Source organism: Triturus cristatus, chromosome 2_2 (assembly GCF_964204655.1).
Source record: "Triturus cristatus chromosome 2_2, aTriCri1.1, whole genome shotgun sequence".
Classification (NCBI taxonomy): Eukaryota; Metazoa; Chordata; class Amphibia; order Caudata; family Salamandridae; genus Triturus; species Triturus cristatus.
In genome coordinates, this window is record NC_140582.1 from 898,900,543 (window position 1) to 898,923,558 (window position 23,016).

Sequence of the window (23,016 nt, forward strand, 5' to 3'; positions counted from 1 at the left end):
TTATTGTCAATTAGGTCGGTACCGCACTCTCGAACTGGCCTTACACCATATGAGATTGTTTTCGGACGCCCAATGAACATTTGGGGTCCACCAAGACCTAAGGCTGTGTATGATGTACCTTGTGTAATGATGAGCGATTATCTGGCACAGTTAACGGATAACTTGGTTTCTATCCATCAACAGGTCCGAGAGGCGCTCCCTGATCGGCCTACCGGTGAAGGACATGGTCTCCGGCCTGGGGACCACGTGATGGTGAAAATATTTGACAGAACAAACAGCTTGGAACCGAGATGGGTGGGTCCTGAGCAGGTCCTCCTCGCAACGAGGACGGCTGTGCGAGTCTCCAACAGGAAGAATTGGATCCATTCCCTGCACTGTAGGAAGGTGCCGCCCGGATTGGTGGAACCTGCCGTGCTGACCGATCAACGAGAAATCTTGGCTGCAGAGACAGGCCGTGCTGCGGAGCCAAGCGCCACTGAGGAGCTCTTTCCGGACCACGCGACTCCTGGAGGAAGGCGATATCATCTTCGACCAAGGAAGTGAGTTTTCCAGCACCGGGACATACTGTCAGAACGGCCCTTGGGTTAGTGAAACGGAGAGCCGATGAGGCAAGGGGGGGGGATCAGCCCTGCATTAGTGTAGCGACACCCGTCTTGGCCCGCTGGTGAAGAAATCAACCGCTGCCCAAGGGGAAGAGTTCTGACAGACTTTTAGTTTCAGGAAGATATTGGTTTTATTCTTTTTTTACTTTGACATGGAGAAAAAGAAAATCCTTTGTGCATTAGGGTTCATGTTGACAGTAGCCATTGTTGGGATAACCACATGGTTCGTGGAGGATGTAACTCCCGCTCGGAAGATTCTTGTGTTGACAACTCCGGTGCCTGAGGAGCACTACTTTTATACATTACCGTATCAAGAGTTGAAGCATCGACAATCTTACTTGAATAACACTTTCATCCAGATGCTGCATCATACCCACGTTGCTACGAATGCTACGAACTGTTGGATATGTGGGATGATGCCAGCTCATCAGAAGAAAGGAGGAACGCCATTTATACCACTTCCTTTCTCTCATAATGGCTCTTGTAGAGCATGGTATACTTTGCTTTTTGCCACTCGGAAACCGACAGTGGGACGATTGCTCTTCAGACTCAATAAAGAATGCCATCAAGACAAAAATGGGTATCCACAAGCGAATGGGACAATTTGGGAGTGGGAAGAGTACCGACCGGACAATGAATCCATTCCCTACATCTTCACGAACACAAGAGACACTGTGGGAAAGGACAAATTTGTGATTCAAGTAGCACAAGCTCAAGCGGACCTGTGTGTCCAGAGTGTGGGTTTTATCCCCGTTGGTGTTAGTGATTGTATTACTGTTCTGAATATTGATGGGTTGAACAATAGTACCTTCTTAGCCTCCCATAATACGTACTTTGTGTGTGGAAATAAAGGTTATTACCGTCTGCCGGCTGGGTGGTCTGGGGTATGCTATGTATCATTTCTATTACCTCCTGTATTCCTAGCACCCGCATCTTATCATAAGGATCTGAAATTATTGAATAATGTGACTGTAAATAGGTATACACGTACTTTATCAATTGACGATGTAGATCAGACTGATACCAGTCTGCAACAGTATATTGATTTTAACTTAGGACTGTTTTTCTTTGTTGGAGCTGCCCTGAATAGTAGGAAGATCCGAAGATTAACAAGAGTGATAGAAGCTGTGACAAATCAGACTGCTGCTGCTCTTGGGAATCTTACGGAGGAATTGCAAATTACTAGAATTGTTGCATTGCAGAATCGTATGGTATTAGACGTTATGCTAGCTGACAGAGGAGGAGCATGTAAAATTATTGGAAGTAGCTGTTGTGTGTTTATCCCTGATCATACGCCATCGGTTTATAATGCCATCAATAAACTGCATAAAATTGCAGCTGAGATCCATACAGAAAACGGCACTTGGTCTTTTCTGGATGGTTTTGGGCGTTAATCACTGCCTGGGGATGGAAGGTTCTAACTGGTCTCTGCATTATTGTAGTAGTTCTGTTTTCGTGCTGTATCTGTATTCAATGTGGTCCCTTGCTCTGCTCATTATGTGTATCGTTCTGTATCCCTGATAAGAAAGCTATTGCCGATGTTGCTCACCAAAAACGTTTAGCTAAAGAAGTTGAAGAAATGATGACAATTGACATACATGATGATTATCCTAACAAACCGGATGTCTTCAGTAAATGCTGAAAGGGTCGTCTGTTGTAAATTGAAACGACGATGTGATTAAGCATTTACTAAAGACATTAATTCCCCTCTTATAGATCAGTTTTCTCCGTTATGTTGACCGAAGTTTGGACTCCATTTTGTATTGTCATGCTTCCACGTGTTCCCCACGAGAAGAGTCCAACCTCTGTGTTAGTTGCTCTTGTAATCTGCCTAGTAACAGTCTATAAATAGCTCCTTTGTCCATCTGGCACATGCCCAGACTTGACCACATCTGTTATCAGTTAGCCTTGCTTGACCATGTTTTCGCGGGCTCAAGGAGTGTGTTAGCTCCGCCCACATATTGATTCAGTATTGAAAATGACCATAAATGGTAATGTTCTTCGGCCTCATGTTGTATCCACCCACTTATGAGCCCCTCTATTCTGTATAAAAGGGGACCATGTACGTAAGTTCTTTGTGCTACTCTATGCAATACTGAAGAGTGTTGTGTGGATTGTAGGACCACCCTTAAGGGTTAATAAATGCTGTCTTTGTACTTTGCAGTTTCCGTGCCAACTTCCTTATAGATTCCATTACAGGAGAGCGAACCCTTGTGTCCTGCGGGCCTAGCTGGGGCCTGTATTCATCAACCTGGCCGGACATCCCACCATGAAACGTGCTTCCATTGGGGTTGTGCAAGTTGTCATTCAGGATGTCAGTCAGTGGTGTCCTGCTTCTGATTTGCGCACATGCCCTACCAGGGCCTTGTGCTCCCCACAGCAGGACCCAGTGTTAGCCATTTTTGTCAGTCATTTTCCACTCCCTGGGATGTGGGCATGTTTCAGAGAGGTCTTGATGGGCCAATCAGGAGGGGGGAGCATTATCTGTGACTACAAACCCCATCATGCTTTTGGATACACTCACTTCACCTGCATCCCCACTATTCCTTCCTGTCAGTCAGCTGCACTGTGAGGTAGTGTGTTTGTGGTGGCACACTGTCTGGCAGTGTATATTTAGCTTTGTGCCACTGCCTTGCTTTATTTGTTTGTAGGTTGGTGCATGTCATGACACAGTTCCAAGTCACCATGAGATGGCAGGTATTGTGTTTGTCTGACTGGCATACACATCTTGAGATGTTTATCTATTGGTTACTGTAGCTTTGCTTGCAGTGCATGGTTTCACTGTCCCCTTGCCACACAATCTTGGGTATGTTGTTTGTGTACTCACCAGGCTCTGGTATGTCTGTTAGACCATGGACGCTCTCTGGTGGTAGGATGTCCTGCACCTTCTCCTCCCAGATCCTGAAGTAGACTAGTTTGGCAGGAGGGCCACCGCCAGTGCACTGACTCAGGGCGTGATCTTTTTCGATGAGTTTCTTGACCCTGCTGCGCACGTCATATCACCTGTTCTGGATTTCGTCCTTTGTGCGCCTTGTGGTGCTTGAACGTTCACCTTGTCCACAATCCTCGCCCACATCTTGGTTTTATGTGAGATGGGGTCCTTTGGACCAATGTGCCAAACAAATGTGGCTCTACTCTGATGATCTCGTCTACCAGCACCTCTAACTCACTATCTGTGAACTTTGGATTCTTCTTTGGGGGCATGGTGATGGGTGGTGGTGGTGAGGGATGTGTGTGTGAGGGTGCATGTGAGGGTGGGATGGTGTTGGTTTTGCTGGCTGTATGTGTGTGTGCTTTTGGATGAGGTGCTGATGGCGTGTGAGTTGTGTGATGGGTGAGTTGTGAGTGTGTCTGTGGTTGCTGTGTAATGGTATTTGCTGCTGGCTGTGTCTCCTGTTTGCAAGGGATCATGGTAGTGATTGAAGTCCTTTATATATTTGGAGTTGTGGGTGTGTCGTTGTCCCAGGTTTTTTTTATTTGATATTTATTGGCTTTGTCATTGCTTGTTTGGTCCTTTTTTTGTCTTTTTTCATTTGGGTTTTATAGGCATGAAGGAGACGTTCTTCTGACGGAAACGGATGCTGATGTTGGCTCATGCGGGCTTCTCCGCCTCGTTTACGCTGCCTATCTTCTGTGTTTCATACGCGTCGGTCGCGGAGATCTCTATTACTTGTGGGCACGGTTTTCTGTGCGTGTCGGTCGTGCGGCTTGGTCTCCGTGCGAGTCGGTCTGGGTTTACACACATTGCATTGTACTACGTGGATCGGACATAGCGAGTACGGGTCGGTCGGCTTCATTCCGGGTTCGTGTTGGTCGGTGAAAATCGCGTCGGTTTTCCAGCCGGTTCGCTATTTTCCCTACAGCTTGGTCATATGGCTTGTATTCCGTATGTGTCGGTTGTAATTCACATGCGTTGCATCATACTGCACGGGTCATACGGCGCTGGTCCATGTCGGTCGGTATCCGGTCCGGGTCCGTGTCGGTCGTTACGATTTGCGACTGGAATCGGAATCGGCCCCTCTGTGTGTAGATCCATTAGATTCCGAGTGTTCTGTGAGTGGGTGCATGAGTGTGTGAGTGTATCTGTGAGTGAGTGTGCAAGTGTATAAGTTAGTCTGTGAGTGGATGCATGAGTTTCTGAGAGAATGTGTGAGTAGGTGTGTGAGTCTCTGAGTGGGAATGTGATTGGGTTCATTAGTCTCTGAGAGAATCTGTTAGTGGATTAGTGTCTAATTGGGTCTGTGACTGCATGCATGAGTATCTGACTGGGACAATAAGCAACTGTATGAGTCTTCGAGTGCACCATTGAGTGGTTGCATGAGACTGTGAGTGGGACTGTGAGTGGGTTCATGAATTTGTTAGTGGATGTTTGAATTTGTTTTTGAGTCTGTTAGTGAGTCTGTGAGTGGTGCATGTGTTTTTATTAGGTGTGTGAGAGGGTTCATGAGTCTCTGAGTGGGTTTGTGAGTGGCTATATGAGTGTCTGAGTAGGTCTGAGTAGGTGTGTGAGAATGTGCATGAATGTCTGAGTGGGTCTGTGAGTAGTTACACAAGTCTCTGAGTGGCTGTGTGATTAGGTGGGTTAGTCTCTCAATGGGTTTGTTAGTGAGTGTGTGAGTGTCTGAGTGAGTCTTGGAGTGAGTGCATGAGTCTCTGAGTGGGCACATTAGTATCTGAGTGGGTGTATGGGTGGATGCATGAATGTATGAGAGGTTCTGAGAGTAGTTTCACAAGTCTCTGAGGGGCAATGTGAGTGTGTGAGAGAGTCTCTTAATGGGTGTGTGAGTGAGTATGTAAGTGAGTGGGTCTGGGTGTGAGTGCGTGAGTCTGAGTGCGTCTGATAGTGTGTGCATGAGTATCTGAGTGGGTGTGTGAGTAGGTGTATGAGTATCTGAGTAAGTCTGTGAATGTATTTAAAAAATATTTTGGCAAAATTTGAGAATTTTAACCAGGGGGGCCGCACTGACAGTCTCAGATAATTCACAAATGTAGTGCATTGAACAAAAAACATGTTTCTCGACATATTATTCACATGAGTGTTTTAAAAATGTTTATGAGTGTTAAATATATATACGAAGGTGTATCGGTGAATCAGTGGGTGTATAAGTGCCTGTATGGATTATTCAGTGGGTGCATGACTTACTGTACAAGTGAGTGATTAGGTGTCTCAGTGAGTGTTGTGTGAGTTACTAGTTCATGCAAATGTTTATATCAGTCTGTCAGTTGGTGTCTAAGTAGCAGTATGCATTGGTGAGAGGGTAGGTGAGTGGCGGTATGGGTGATTGTCTGAGTACCTGCATAAGTGTCTTTGTGAGTGGGTGAAGGGGTGTGTGACTGCCTGCATAGATGCGTGAGTGGGTGAGTCAGTGGCTGTATGGGTTAATGAGTGTGTCTGTGAGGGGCTGTATGTGTGACTGAGTGTGTGTGTATATGGCTGTGTTGGTGAGTAAATTTATATGTCAGTGGTATATGAACAAGTAACTACATGTGCAAAAGGCAGTATAGGTGAGGGTTCAGAGTATATGAGTGACTGTATGTGTGACTGAGTGATTGCAAGAATGGCATATGGGTGAGTGTGTGCTTGTGTCAGTGACTGTATAGGATAGTGAGCATGTGTTAGTATCTGTTTGAATAAGTGAGTGGGTGTGTGCATGTATAGGTGAGTAAGTGGCTGTGTAAGTGACTCCAGTGGTGAGTGACTAGGTGTGTGAGTAGCTATGTGTTGATTGACAGTGTGTGAGTGGATTTATGGGTGTATGAGGGGTTATATTAGTGGCTGATTTGGTCAGTGACTTGGTTATGAGTGACTGTATAGGTGAGTGTGTGCTTGTATAAGTGACTGTATAGGTGGGTATGTGTTAGTATATGTATGTATAAGTGAGTATGAGTGTGCATAACTATATAGGTGAGTAAGTGGCTGTGTGATTTACTTTATGGGTGAGTGAGTAGGTATGTGAGTAGCTCTATGGGTGACTGACTGTGTGAGAGGCTGTATGGGTGTATGAGTGGATATATTAGTGGCTGCATTAGTGAGTGAGTTAGTGTATGTGTGGCTGTAAGGGTGACTGAGTGGATATATATGTAGTCCTATGAATCAGTGTGTGGGTGTATAAGTACAGGTATGTTTTTCTCAATACTTTGAAGATTGTTAGTGTGGAAGTTGGGTGTAAGAAAGGTTATATTGGGGTGTGAGTAGGTGCATCAGAGATACTGTGGATGATGTAATCGGTGATGTCATAAGTGATGTCTTTTGAGATACCATCAGTGATGTCATGAGTGATGTCTCTGACCATTTCATGAGTGTTGCAATATATGAGGTGATAAGCAGTGTATTGCGGGGGTGTGAGTTATAGTTAGCTCAGCTAACTGTACCAGCTGAATTTCTCTGGTTTTGTGCAAGTGGAATGTCAGCCTAACTATAAAGTCCTTGGAACCTTTTTCAGTAAATATACATATTCACTTACTATAATGTCTCTGTTAAGTTTTTTTTTTTATTGTATATATTTTATATATTTGAAACCAAGTAATATGCCGCACTCAGGATTCTTTGTTTGTTTGTTTAATTGACAAACAGAGCCAGTCTGGCACCGTGTGCAAAGCCCTGCGTGGTCGAAATGCGTCAGTGTGACAGACTGGCTCTGGTTGTAAATTAAACAAACAAACAAAGAATCCTGAGTGAGGTGTATTTCTTGGTTTCAAAATTAATACAGGCCATTGATTCGGCCTCAAACGTGCACCCCCTGCTGACCGCACTGGCTGTGTGAATCCGATTGTGTGTGTGTATATATTATATCCACCAAAAGCACTTCTCCCACGGACCACACATGCAGCAACAGCACAACAAATAGACGGCATCCAAGATTCTTAAAAAAACTTAATTTTCTTTTTAGTGAACGCAGCATATTCCTGTAGCATGACAACAATTAACACAACGAACACGACCAACGCATTTTGGCAACCACCCTAAACTGGGTCTCATATAAATGTATGCTCTGAAATATATCCACATATATATATATATATATATATATATATATATATATATATATATATATATATTCAATGAAAAAACCATGGGTTTCACACACGTTATAGTTAGGAATTAGCATTTAAAAAACCTTAGAAATTCACTGAAAAAACCATAGGTTTCACACACGTTATAGTTAGGAATTAGCATTTAAAAAACCTTAGAAATTCAGTGAAAAAACCATAGGTTTCACACATGTTATAGTTAGCTGGACATTTTACTCGTAAAAAACCAATGAAATTGCCCCGTTATAGTTAGTTCAGCTAACTATAACTCGCGCGCCCGCAATGCACTGCTGATGACGTCACATATTACATCACTCATGACATGGTCAGTGACATCACTCATGACATCACTGATGACATCTCAAATGACATCACTGATGACATCACTGATGACATCATCCTTGTGATAGAGTGGCAGACCTCCTCTCACCTTAATATAAGCTTTGATACACACATTCAAAAATAGAGACTAAAAATTTCAAAACAATGGACATACCAATACCAGTTACAACAACCTCTTCAGTAATTCTAAGATCCACATACACATCCACTCATTCACCAACAGTCCTATACAGTCACTCATACATGTACTCACTCATCATATGTACTCATACATCTATACATCCTGTTACACAATGCCACTCATCCATAGAGTTACTCACACACATAGTCACTCATGCTAATAAAGAATCAAACATACATTTACTTGCATATACAGTTATACACACACCACCACACTTACTTCTACGGAAACTTACACATACTTAGTCTTTTAAACAATCACTTATAGAAACACATACTTATTCATACAGGAACTCTTTCAATCTCTCACTTTCACATATACTCACATATATACACCAATAGTCACATATACTAGTTTAAAACGTATGTAGTTACTCCTGAAGACACTATTGAGACAGTCATTCACTCACTAACACACCCATACACACACTCATCCACCCATACAGTCCTGCACACATGCTGTGTTCAACACATACAAACAGTGAGTCACTCATTCATGCACCGATGCACTACGTAATACCCCCCACCGAACCATGCAGACACTCAGACTGATACTCAAAAAAACAACTAATAACCTAAATAGGCACCCATGTAGCTACTCACCAACCCATGCAGCCACTTATACACAAAGTGAGAGACTGATACAGATATTTACATATTTAAACATTATTCACTAAGCCATGTATTCACTATGATACACTTAATCAGTCAGTTACACAATCAATTTTTCAAAAACAAATCATCCATTTAGACACTTATATACCCATTTATTCTTCCATCGACCATGAGATATACATATATAAAACATATTTAATTTTCAGAATAACACACATTCACTAGATGATGTCATCAGTGATGTCATCAGTGATGTCATTTGAGATGTCATCAGTGATGTCATGAGTGATGTCACTGACCATGTCATGAGTGATGTAATATGTGACGTCATCAGCAGTGCATTGCGGGCGCGCGAGTTATAGTTAGCTGAACTAACTATAACGGGGCAATTTCATTGGTTTTTTACGAGTAAAATGTCCAGCTAACTATAACATGTGTGAAACCTATGGTTTTTTCACTGAATTTCTAAGGTTTTTTAAATGCTAATTCCTAACTATAACGTGTGTGAAACCTATGGTTTTTTCAGTGAATTTCTAAGGTTTTTTAAATGCTAATTCCTAACTATAACGTGTGTGAAACCCATGGTTTTTTCATTGAATTTGCAAGGTTTTTTAAATGCTAATTCCTAACTATAACGTGTGTGAAACCCATGGTTTTTTCAGTGAATTTGCAAGGTTTTTTAAATGCTATTTTTTTTTTATATTCTTCATTTTTTTCAAACATATTTTTATTTTAATTTTCTTATCTTTTATAAAGACTATGCTTTAATTTTTAAAATCCTTAAATATTTTTTTTATATATATTTTTTAAAATAAACATGTAAAATTTATTTCCAGATTTTTTTTTTTTTTTTTTTATAGTACGCGTACCGTAAGCTCACGGTAAGCGTACGGTTTACGCAACGTCCGTAATCTATCTACGCTGCTTGCGTATAGTTACGCACTTTGCGTAGCCGCGCGTACTGCGCGTGGGACGCGTGCGCGCTTACGCAACACGCGCACGTTACGCGGAAGTGCCGGGAAATGACTGTTATGCGCATGTGCGCAAGCGCGTGTCTTTTTTACGCGCACGCGTACTTTTTGCCGTAAGCGCACCGTAAGCGTACCGTAAGCGTACGGTAGGTCATGTGATCTTGAAACACAACTTTTGATTGGTTGAAACTACTTTCAGTTCTAGAACTCTCCTACACCACACCCATTCCCCTCATTTCTGCTTGTGATCCCTTGGGAGAAGGAGCTGGTTTGTCTTTGGGATACGATGGCAGAACAGCAGAGCTCTTCTGAGAGTGAGGCTAGCACCAGCAGCACTGTCTTGAGGCAGAGAGCGAGGAAAGTAAAACCTTCTTATGTTTGGGATTATTTTACTTTTCCAGAAGGCCAGCAAAAGGTGAATGCACCCTTAGTTACTTGCAAGCTGTGTCAGCGTGTACTTTCTAGAGGTAATCCTGACAGGAAGTATTCCTTTGGGAATCACACCATGATGAGGCACCTCAAGGATGTACACAAAAGGACACATGCTCAACTTTTTGGAGGTAACTCTTCAGAAAGACGAGCCAGTACATCCACAGCAGCTCAGCCTGGACCATCACCTGCAGAGCTTACTCCTTCTTCTGCAGCTCAGGTGAGCCCTTCATCTGTGGGGGGAGAATCTCCTTTTGCTGGCCCTCTGGAAATGAACCCTCGATTTCGGAAGGTTGATATTCATTGCACATTTTGTAAAGCTCTAATTTGTTATAGGGAGACCAGTGTTTCCCTAGTGAATAACAAAATAGATCAGCACATTTGTAGCTTTGAATGATTTTCCCATGGTTCCTTTCCTCTGTCCCTGCATGAACACAACGGTTCTTTTAAGAGCCAACCTTATCTTTCATCTTTTTTTTACATTTTTTTTAAAAAACTTTTTTTTTTTACCGTACGCGTACGGTAAGCGTACCTTTTTTTTTATTTTTTAAAAAAAACACTAAAAATCATTTTTCACATTACAAGGTCCTTGAAAGACTACAATTATTACTATTGACTTACCATACTCACTGAAAAAAATATTTATTCATTTGTTTTTTTAAAAAATAGTTTTTAAAATGGTTGTAGTTTACGAAAATTTTCTATATCGATCTGAAAAAAAAGAAAAAAGTATTAATATTTTTAAAACATTTTATAATACAGTACACATATTTACATTTTTTCCCAAAAAATATTTTTGCCTTATTTTTGCTGTTTTCAGAATATATTGCATTTCACTATAAATTGTGAAAGCAATTGCATTCATCATTTTACAGCGGGCAAAAAAAAATAACAATCTCAAAGATTGTATTAAAAAAGCCCAGAATCTCTTCTCACTTAAACTTATCATTACAGAAATGCATATTATTCTTAAAAAATGTCATCTAAAAACAATACTTTTTTCTTTAAAATACCGTCTGATATTTTTGTTTCAGAAGTACATTCACAATAATATATCTCAAATAACTCCAAAATACATCTGATTTTATTTCCTTTAGGCCAAATAGTATTTTTTATTCTTTCCCTGGAATACATTTCCAAGGGAAAACCATTAAAATTCTAAAGTTTAATCTGTCCAGATCTCACCGATTCTCTGTAACATTTTGGTTCACGAAAATTTTTCGAATAATTTATTTAGTCCACAATAGAATTGCTTACTTTTCCACATGGCCAAATAGTAATTTTTGAAATTATTTTTGAAAAAATTTCCAGTGGCAGTCCAATAACATTCCAAAATTTAAAATGTGCAGAAGTTACCGATAATCTCTAAATTATTGGTTTTTCAAAATTGCATTAAAAATTTAAAAAGTCCACATTACAATTGGTTATCTTTCCTTTAGGCCAAATGATAATTTTAAAAATCTTTTTTCTACAAAATTGCAATGGTAATCCTGTAAAATGGTAAAATTATTTTGTCCAGATCTTGCCAAGTCTCTCTAAAATTTAGGTTTCAGGAAGATTAGATAGGAATTTGCTAAATCAAAAGGCAAACGTTGTTTGAAAATCAATTGGGAATCATTACACAGTGTCCATCCTTTTTCACATTTTAGATAAACTGTGTAATGTCCAGAAGTAACAGTAGGTCCATCATGGAAAATTATTGCAACAGTTACAAAAGTTTTTCCTGAAATTGATAATTGCTGTCCTGTAAACTTCTTTATTAAAGTATCCAATTTTGATCCATCAGCTCTACATCGTTGCATCATTAAAATTACATACTGTCCGTATTCCCTTAAAATTAATGTTGATAACATGTCAGAATTACACTCACCACATTTCATGCTATGATTAGCATCTTTAACTAAGTTTGCAAAAGTGACTGTTTTACTCTCTGGCAATGTCAAATAAATAAACCTTTCATTATCAACAATAGAACCACTTATATTATAACAATTATCACAACTATGTTCCCATTTATAAGAGAGACCAAAAAAAATGTCAATGGGAACTCCTTCTTCTTCCACTACCTGAAGAAAATACATCAAAAATTCGTGAGCATCTTGCTGTTCATTTTGAGAAAACTGTGTTCGTCCTGAACATACATCTAAAAGTTTTCTAATATCAGTAGCACTTTCTATTTGAGTTTTATCTTTACTCAGCTTTTGAAAAAGGAGACTGAGCTCTGAACAGAATCTTTTTCCCTGATTTATTATTATCTGCTCTTGCAAACTTTCCAGATAAAAAGCAACATTCAGCACTACATTTGCGTAGCAGTTGACACCAGAGCTATTTTCAAAATGACATCCTACAACCTGTTCTTCATTTTCCTTATTCTTTTTGCTTGCAATTACATCACTCCTCTTTTTTTTCCTCTTCTCTACATCTTCATTACAGATATTCTCATTTCTCCTTTTACGAGAAACTACACGTTTCTCCAACACAGGATACTGACCTAAATGAGGAGCATAGCTTCTTCTTAATCTATTATACTCCTTTACACAGTTTGTATCAGCACTAACTTTTGAGTCATCGAAGTCTATCATGAATAAACCTGATAATGTTTTGACTCGTGACAAAGCAACATATGCCATACCTTCTTTGAACACACTAGATCCAATGTTCACAAATGCACAATCTACAATCAATCCTTGAGACTTGTGAATAGTTACAGCATATGCTAGAGAAAACGGAAACTGCTTCCTACGTACATATAAGTCTTTCACAAGCATGAAACGAACTGAACAACGACAAATGTCTTTAACTTCCTCTATCTGATCAAATTTTATTTTTAACCATTCAATTCCATCTTTTTTCTGATAATTAATAAAACCCACAACTCTTCCCATCGCTCCATTTACTAAGCCTTTTTCAACATCCAAATTTCTCCTTAAAAACACTCTACAGTTCATGCAAACATATAGATTTTTTTCTAATCCTGCTGTTTTGGAGATGTTCTTCTCTAGTGAGTCCAATTTATTTTTCAATTTGCCTGTTACTGTGACAGTAATTCTTCCATCCTCAATTTTGTCCACTGCTTCCAATTTCATGATCTCTTCCTTTTCCAATTTCAAAAGCTCCTCATTGAATATTGAGCATTCACGTAGAGTTGGCATTAAGCAGATGACACTTTTGTTTTCTGCAATGTTCTTGTATATCTTCTCTGCAACTATTTCTTCCTTTGGAAATAAATTATGTAGCAGCCGAGTCTGTAATGCTTTTTTGCCAGCTTCTGTGAGTAGTCCAATCCTGATATCTTTCAGAATACTTCCATATTCTTCATCGTTTGCTTGCCTCATATTAGTTGTAAGTTCCTTGTACTCAAAGAAGGACCAAATATTTGTATTACCGATGCTTCCCAATGACTTCTTCGTGTCTTCATGTGTCACAGTATTAAACACTGGTTGTCCTTTAACCGGAGTAAGTTGCAAAAGATCCCCAAAAACGATGACGTGTTTTCCACCAAATAACACGTCATAGTCTGTCTTCAAAATTTGCTGCATTCTTAAATGCACAAAGGCAAGCATTAAGTTTGATACCATGCTCACCTCATCAATAATGAGAACTTGCATCTTCTTCAATACTCTTGAAACTTCCAAGCATGCTTCTCCAGTTAGCTTGTTGAATTGTATTTTGTTCTCATGCTCCACTGGTAACATTAGCAAACGATGTAAGGTGATTCCTTTTATGTTATATGCTGCTAACCCAGTTGGAGCAGTAACCACACAAGACAAAGTAGAATCTGTTTTTTGCTTTAGGTAGCTTCTGATGACTTTAATTAGGAAACTTTTTCCAGTGCCAGCTTGTCCGCTTACATACATCCTGATTGGATGAAATGATGTGCATGAGCACTCTTTTTTTTCATGTAGAAATCCGTGTTCAATTTTGTTTTTGATCTCTTCATAAATTTGTTGCTGCTCTTGATTCAGTTGTCTTTCCAAATTTTCTAAGTCTATAAATTCTTCTTGAGCTTGATTCATAGCCGTTTCCACTTCATTCATGGCTATTGATGCTTCATTTTCAACGATTGGTTGTCCTAGGGGATCTTGACTGTATGTTCCTGAACTTTGGCTGTCCTGAGAACTGTCTCTAGCAATTTCTGCTGCAATTGTAGTTTCCTGTTCAATTTCTTCATTTAACATTTGCAGATAAGTTGAGAATGTACTGCATTGTATGCTGTCTTTGCAAGCATTAAAAGAATCTTCATAGCTCTGGAATTCTCCCAGTAGTTCATCCTCTGAACGCCATGGTTTAAACAACTGTAAAAGAGCCAAGTAGTAAAATTCTTTCTTGTCGGTAGTGTCGCAACTCAGCTTCCGGTGATTTATCAAACTTCCTTTGGTTTGCTTCACCAAACATCCTTCTTCACCAACGACTTTATATTTTCCATTATTGATGTCTTCTGCAGCTTTCCGTGAATAAATGTAGTTCTGCAGCACTTCATAGAGACACATGTTCTCCAGATGATGACTTCTCTTGGGATAATATGTGTCCAACATGTTTGTTTTCAATATATCTGTACTTTCAGGTTCGAACTGTGCCAAATATTCAATTTCTCCAACAGATTTCAGTACCCGATTTCTCATTGCTGCAAGGCCTAAACTTGCCCAAATTATTCTTCTTGACTTCGAGTAGAGACTTGCAGAAGATAATCTATCTGAACATTCGTAGGATCCAATTTCTCGATGCGATAACATCTTCAAACTGAAACTGTACAGCTTCTTACTGACAGTCTTCTCGTGAGAAATCTCTTCCCACATTTCCTTCAATTCTGTTTTTTCTGATTTCGTAATGTAAGACGTTACATATCGAGCAACAGCAATGGAATTGTCAGCAACATACTGTATATCCATGTTAGCGTTCCACATGGATAAAATGACTGGGTTGTAGTCATTTATATTTTTTGATTCTTCTTTTCTTTTAAGGTTGTAGGTATTCTTAGGTGATTTTCTTGTGATAGTATGTCTCACAGCTGACATAAAACTGTTGACTCTTCCATTTGTAAGAACAGGTCTAGGAAATCCAAATCGACATTTAGTGTAGTATTTTTCTTTGCTCTTGTATTTCCGTCGACAGTATTTTCCACACCGATGACTTTGGAAACGTAGAACTTGCTCCTTTAACTTGTACTCTTCTGTGCTTTTAGGTATAGCACATGTTGCATATTCTTCAATGTAAGATAACACTGCTTCATCAGTATCTGTTCCAAACTTTGGGGCATCCTTGATCCACAGCAGCATATGAATATGAGGAGCACCTCTTGCCTGGTACTCTTTTCTCCAAAAGAAATCCACTACTTCTCCAAGGGGTGGATTTTTTTTATTGCAGATGAAGGACATCATAGCCTCAAATCTATGATTGAAATATCTGCAAACATTAACCGGATCCAATGAGCACAGTTCTCCTGCTGTCTTGTATTCGATGTTTTCAATGTTTGAATTGGCCTCTCGTAGAAAATCCAGTAAATCATCCCAAGCGTACTCGGCGCAGCTTAGGGTAAGGAACCATGTTGGTGTTCCTAAATTGCGTAACATGCATTTTAGTTCACCATGGCGTCGGTACCAATATTCATTTGTCCCACGCTGACAAGCCATCAGATTGATCAGTTGTGTTTCCAAATGATCATCTCGGTGCTGCACTTTCTCCATAAAATCCTTAGCAGACACATTTTGTAAATGTACTCCACTTTTTAAAATGTGATTTACTGCATAAGACAGTGCAGACAAGTCGCTTTCAAATAAAAGATGGAACAAATAAGGGATACTTTGTCGAAATCTGGGATCTTCAGCATATAGTCTTGTAGTCCGATACTCAGAAGCTGGAATCTGTTCCGGACGTTCATCGTATCGTCCTCCTTTTCCTTTAGGAAACAGCTGGGGAAAACATCGAGCTTCCAAGCTCTCCTCCCATACACTCACGGGATTTCCTTTTGCTTTCTTCATCTGAAAGAGATCAATATTGTCTCCCATAACTTCTTTCGAATGGAGAGGATGTATGCTAAAATGTTCATAAATTTCTTCTTCCTTTGACTTGTCCACTTTTTCAATTTGTCCACTTGGTGTTTCTGTATCTCCTTGTAAATCTTCTTCTTCTTCTTCTTCTACTATATAAATTGATTCATACCATTTGTTATTTTTTTTCAAATACAAATTTGCTCTTTGTACTTTCCGCACATCTACCAGCTCCTGCCAAATCTTCTTATTCTTTGTAGGTACACCATTAACCAGAATAATTAATGGTTCAGTTTCCAAAGTATCCGCATCAATAGTTTCCATATTTTTTTTCAAATCCAAGGGCAAATACACCACTCTACCTTTTAAACCTCTCACTAAATCTGAAGGAGGTAATTTACCAGTTTTGGGCTCCATACGTACTATGGTCTGGAACGGATGAACACATTGAATGAGTATAGACTCATATGTATTTAATTCAGAAAGTTCAGCAGGAATAGCATCCAATTCTAAATTATTATGTACAGCTCTGGTCGGCATTCTATTTTCCTCTAACTTGTTGTAGCAGTATTTACAAATACGCTGATCTTCACCCAATTCAAAACAATTTTCAAGAAATATATATGTTGCAAAATCCATCCACTTATAATTATCTTCATTTTCACTCTTTCTGTAGAGATCAACATTCCTAGTTTGTTTTCTATAATGAGTTCTGCGGCAACAAATACAAGTAACATTTGGTCTTTCATTAGAGACTATTGCAAATTTTGTTATGTGATCATTAAATGTCTTACTTACACAAGGTTCTACATTCTCTTCCACTTCTGCCTCATTTACTGTGTCCTTCTCTGCACTGTTTTGTTCAGGACCAAAGTAACAAAACTGAATTTCATCAACAACCTTCTCTACATCTGATACCGTTCCTCGGAACAGAGCCCTATTCAATTCATTTAACTTTATTGCTGGACTTTTGGCAAAATACAACCGTCTCACAAACTTTCTCATTTCAGTATGATGAACAGCCAGCATCCTAAAATGATGGAAAACACTATTGCACACTTTTCTAGATAGACAAGCAAGAGAATGACCCTGCAAACCAGTATTCTCTCTCACTCTGCATGGATCCAGACTTTGAAGCACCTTAATCTTTTGTTTTACACTTTTTTTACTATATTCTCTTAGAAACTCTCGAAATCTGTCAATAGATTCCTGACGCACAGTGCAAATACTACTACAATTCCAAGTGTACACTGGGGCTTTAGGACGTCTCCCCATTGCCTCATCTGCCATCACTTGTACCTCATCTCTTGGAACCATTATCTCCTTCTCCATTATGCAACCATTTTTTACTTCGTATGAACGACCTCTGGTGTCAACTGCATGCAGCAAACTATTACTTTGAAAATAGCTCTCTTCATTAAAAAAAGGTTCACTACTTGAGCTATGCATCCACTTTCCTAAAAACACTTTACAAAAATTTGTTCTGTTCACTACTCTTTTGCTTTTGCTTTGTGATTTCAGTACATTAACCATTTTATCTAATGTACGCATCCTATTCAAAATTAATATGAATAGTTTCCTTTTTAATTCTAATGCCTTTGCTGCAATGGCTTCAATTTCTTTTTTTCTCTTATAATATTTAGCCTTTTGCTTATATTTCTTTATATCCTTTATCAAATTGGACATAACTCTTCTCTGAAACATTTTTCTACGTATCTCTTTAAATGCTGTTTTTCTGTTTATGTTAAACTTTTCAATTGCAGAAGGTATATTTGCATTAACTAAATCCTCAATTTTTTGCTGTTCTGTAGGTTTTGTTACATTTTTCCGAGAACAGACATTTTGTACATTTTTGTTTGTTTTCAATATTTTGTTTAGGAATTGTCTTTTTTGCTTACCAGAAGATTTTTTCTTTTTCCCAACATCAGCATCTTCTACTAACTTTGGTCCTCCAGTTGTCCTCAAATATAGTTTTTTTTTTAGCGTTTTTTGAACTCGAGATTTTGTAGGCATCTTAAATTTTGTTCACTGTTCTTCAGCAATACCTGCAAAAAAACTAAAAAAAAAATTCTTTATTGAATTTAAATATATTACTACATTTCTTTTCACAATAGTCACAAAACGAAATTTCTTTGCCAATTTGAATGCACACAAACTCCTCTTTTTTTTTGGGCAAGTGAAAATCTGTATAACAAACTGTCACATTATGAAACCAAGCTGTTTTTTTTTCAGACCACCACCGTGTGTATTCTCTGTGACTGCCTACACTCCAGCAGGGGCAACCAGCCTTAGTGATGCTGAATGTATTTGCATTACAGACTTAAACCTGAAAACCCCACTCGCTTCTAATTACTGTGCATGACTATACATGGCAAGCACATGGGTGTGTGCTAAACCTCTGCTTCTTCCCCCAAAAATTCGCTCCTCTTTTCCATCTACTGCAACTGTGAAATCACCAGAGCAAGACGCAATACATTTCTGCCTATAATTCTTCTATGCACACAGAGTCATGTTTTCACATTAGTGCCAAAACGAAATTTCTTTGCCAATTTGAAAGCACACTTACTGCTCTTTTTTTTTCGGGCCAAGTGAAAATCTCTTTTTACACTTTGAAATCACTTTTACAGACTGACACATTCTGAAACCTTTTTTTTTAAATTTATTTAAATGCACATGTCCAAGCTGTTTTTTTTTCAGACCACCACCGTGTGTATTCTCTGTGACTGCCTACACTCCAGCAGGGGCAACCAGCCTTAGTGATGCTGAATGTATTTGCATTACAGACTTAAACCTGAAAACCCCACTCGCTTCTAATTACTGTGCATGACTATACATGGCAAGCACATGGGTGTGTGCTAAACCTCTGCTTCTTCCCCCAAAAATTCGCTCCTCTTTTCCATCTACTGCAACTGTGAAATCACCAGAGCAAGACGCAATACATTTCTGCCTATAATTCTTCTATGCACACAGAGTCATGTTTTCACATTAGTGCCAAAACGAAATTTCTTTGCCAATTTGAAAGCACACTTACTGCTCTTTTTTTTTCGGGGGCAAGTGTATATCTCTTTTTTCAATTTGAAATCACTTTTACAGACTGACACATTCTGAAACCTTTTTTTTTAATTTATTTAAATGCACATGTCCAAGCAGTTTTTTTTTCAGACCACCACCGTGTGCATTCTCTGTGACTGCCTACACTCCAGCAGGGGCAACCAGCCTTAGTGATGCTGAATGTATTTGCATTACAGACTTAAACCTGAAAACCCCACTCGCTTCTAATTACTGTGCATGACTATACATGGCAAGCACATGGGTGTGTGCTAAACCTCTGCTTCTTCCCCCAAAAATTCGCTCCTCTTTTCCATCTACTGCAACTGTGAAATCACCAGAGCAAGACGCAATACATTTCTGCCTATAATTCTTCTATGCACACAGAGTCATGTTTTCACATTAGTGCCAAAACGAAATTTCTTTGCCAATTTGAAAGCACACTTACTGCTCTTTTTTTTTCGGGGCCAAGTGAAAATCTCTTTTTACACTTTGAAATCACTTTTACAGACTGACACATTCTGAAACCTTTTTTTTTAATTTATTTAAATGCACATGTCCAAGCAGTTTTTTTTTCAGACCACCACCGTGTGCATTCTCTGTGACTGCCTACACTCCAGCAGGGGCAAACAGCCTTAGTGATGCTGAATGTATTTGCATTACAGACTTAAACCTGAAAACCCCACTCGCTTCTAATTACTGTGCATGACTATACATGGCAAGCACATGGGTGTGTGCTAAACCTCTGCTTCTTCCCCCAAAAATTCGCTCCTCTTTTCCATCTACTGCAACTGTGAAATCACCAGAGCAAGACGCAATACATTTCTGCCTATAATTCTTCTATGCACACAGAGTCATGTTTTCACATTAGTCCCAAAACGAAATTTCTTTGCCAATTTGAAAGCACACTTACTGCTCTTTTTTTTTCGGGGGCAAGTGTATATCTCTTTTTTCAATTTGAAATCACTTTTACAGACTGACACATTCTGAAACCTTTTTTTTTAAATTTATTTAAATGCACATGTCCAAGCTGTTTTTTTTTCAGACCACCACCGTGTGTATTCTCTGTGACTGCCTACACTCCAGCAGGGGCAACCAGCCTTAGTGATGCTGAATGTATTTGCATTACAGACTTAAACCTGAAAACCCCACTCGCTTCTAATTACTGTGCATGACTATACATGGCAAGCACATGGGTGTGTGCTAAACCTCTGCTTCTTCCCCCAAAAATTCGCTCCTCTTTTCCATCTACTGCAACTGTGAAATCACCAGAGCAAGACGCAATACATTTCTGCCTATAATTCTTCTATGCACACAGAGTCATGTTTTCACATTAGTGCCAAAACGAAATTTCTTTGCCAATTTGAAAGCACACTTACTGCTCTTTTTTTTTCGGGCCAAGTGAAAATCTCTTTTTACACTTTGAAATCACTTTTACAGACTGACACATTCTGAAACCTTTTTTTTAAATTTATTTAAATGCACATGTCCAAGCTGTTTTTTTTTCAGACCACCACCGTGTGTATTCTCTGTGACTGCCTACACTCCAGCAGGGGCAACCAGCCTTAGTGATGCTGAATGTATTTGCATTACAGACTTAAACCTGAAAACCCCACTCGCTTCTAATTACTGTGCATGACTATACATGGCAAGCACATGGGTGTGTGCTAAACCTCTGCTTCTTCCCCCAAAAATTCGCTCCTCTTTTCCATCTACTGCAACTGTGAAATCACCAGAGCAAGACGCAATACATTTCTGCCTATAATTCTTCTATGCACACAGAGTCATGTTTTCACATTAGTGCCAAAACGAAATTTCTTTGCCAATTTGAAAGCACACTTACTGCTCTTTTTTTTTCGGGCCAAGTGAAAATCTCTTTTTACACTTTGAAATCACTTTTACAGACTGACACATTCTGAAACCTTTTTTTTAAATTTATTTAAATGCACATGTCCAAGCTGTTTTTTTTTCAGACCACCACCGTGTGTATTCTCTGTGACTGCCTACACTCCAGCAGGGGCAACCAGCCTTAGTGATGCTGAATGTATTTGCATTACAGACTTAAACCTGAAAACCCCACTCGCTTCTAATTACTGTGCATGACTATACATGGCAAGCACATGGGTGTGTGCTAAACCTCTGCTTCTTCCCCCAAAAATTCGCTCCACTTTTCCATCTACTGCAACTGTGAAATCACCAGAGCAAGACGCAATACATTTCTGCCTATAATTCTTCTATGCACACAGAGTCATGTTTTCACATTAGTGCCAAAACGAAATTTCTTTGCCAATTTGAAAGCACACTTACTGCTCTTTTTTTTTCGGGCCAAGTGAAAATCTCTTTTTACACTTTGAAATCACTTTTACAGACTGACACATTCTGAAACCTTTTTTTTTAAATTTATTTAAATGCACATGTCCAAGCTGTTTTTTTTTCAGACCACCACCGTGTGTATTCTCTGTGACTGCCTACACTCCAGCAGGGGCAACCAGCCTTAGTGATGCTGAATGTATTTGCATTACAGACTTAAACCTGAAAACCCCACTCGCTTCTAATTACTGTGCATGACTATACATGGCAAGCACATGGGTGTGTGCTAAACCTCTGCTTCTTCCCCCAAAAATTCGCTCCTCTTTTCCATCTACTGCAACTGTGAAATCACCAGAGCAAGACGCAATACATTTCTGCCTATAATTCTTCTATGCACACAGAGTCATGTTTTCACATTAGTGCCAAAACGAAATTTCTTTGCCAATTTGAAAGCACACTTACTGCTCTTTTTTTTTCGGGCCAAGTGAAAATCTCTTTTTACACTTTGAAATCACTTTTACAGACTGACACATTCTGAAACCTTTTTTTTTAAATTTATTTAAATGCACATGTCCAAGCTGTTTTTTTTTCAGACCACCACCGTGTGTATTCTCTGTGACTGCCTACACTCCAGCAGGGGCAACCAGCCTTAGTGATGCTGAATGTATTTGCATTACAGACTTAAACCTGAAAACCCCACTCGCTTCTAATTACTGTGCATGACTATACATGGCAAGCACATGGGTGTGTGCTAAACCTCTGCTTCTTCCCCCAAAAATTCGCTCCTCTTTTCCATCTACTGCAACTGTGAAATCACCAGAGCAAGACGCAATACATTTCTGCCTATAATTCTTCTATGCACACACAGTCATGTTTTCACATTAGTGCCAAAACGAAATTTCTTTGCCAATTTGAAAGCACACTTACTGCTCTTTTTTTTTCGGGCCAAGTGAAAATCTCTTTTACAGACTGACACATTATGAATCCACCATGTGTAACTACAACAAAAACAATTCCCATTTCTATTATTCATTTCTTAAGTTACCACATACATCCCCTCTCAAACTGTAAACTCACCTTTAAAATTAGTTAGTTGTGAAAGAAATGTGTCACTCAAACAGCAGATTATCAGAGCCAGGATCTCTGTTCTGTACACCTCTCTCCTCTCAGCAGAACCAGATAATGGCAAACTTTCCCTCTATTTTTCCACACATATACATGTAAGTTTCAAATCTCAGTGCTTCCCCCTTTTTTTCAAATGTAATGACACATTTCTATTGGTTGAAAACCAACCCTTTTCCAAAAGTACCCTGCCCCCAACTTGACTTCTGCCTAGTACCCTTCCCCCAACTTGACTTCTGCCTGCTACCATAGCAACAGCTCATGGAACACTGCTGTGTGCAGTTAGGTCAGAAGTTCGACACACAATGTTTCAATTCCACAGAGCAAGAGTGCTTGACTTTTCAAACCTAACTGCAAATCCATAGTACTGTTCTTTGG

General features: G+C 39.3%; 1 protein-coding gene across 1 annotated transcript in view; it reads right to left on the reverse strand.

The window, feature by feature from the left end:
- LOC146862924 (uncharacterized) overlaps positions 1 to 22,703 on the reverse strand; it is a 110,355-nt gene extending 87,652 nt beyond the window's left edge. Inside the window, exons 1-2 of the mRNA XM_085643125.1 lie at positions 22,594 to 22,703; positions 13,875 to 18,214 (exon numbers count right to left, since the gene is read on the reverse strand). Of these exons, the coding sequence (XP_085499251.1) occupies positions 13,875 to 18,171 (4,297 nt within the window). The 5' untranslated portion in view covers positions 18,172 to 18,214; positions 22,594 to 22,703. The remainder of the gene's footprint in view (positions 1 to 13,874; positions 18,215 to 22,593) is intronic.
- Positions 22,704 to 23,016: the final 313 nt, after the last annotated feature.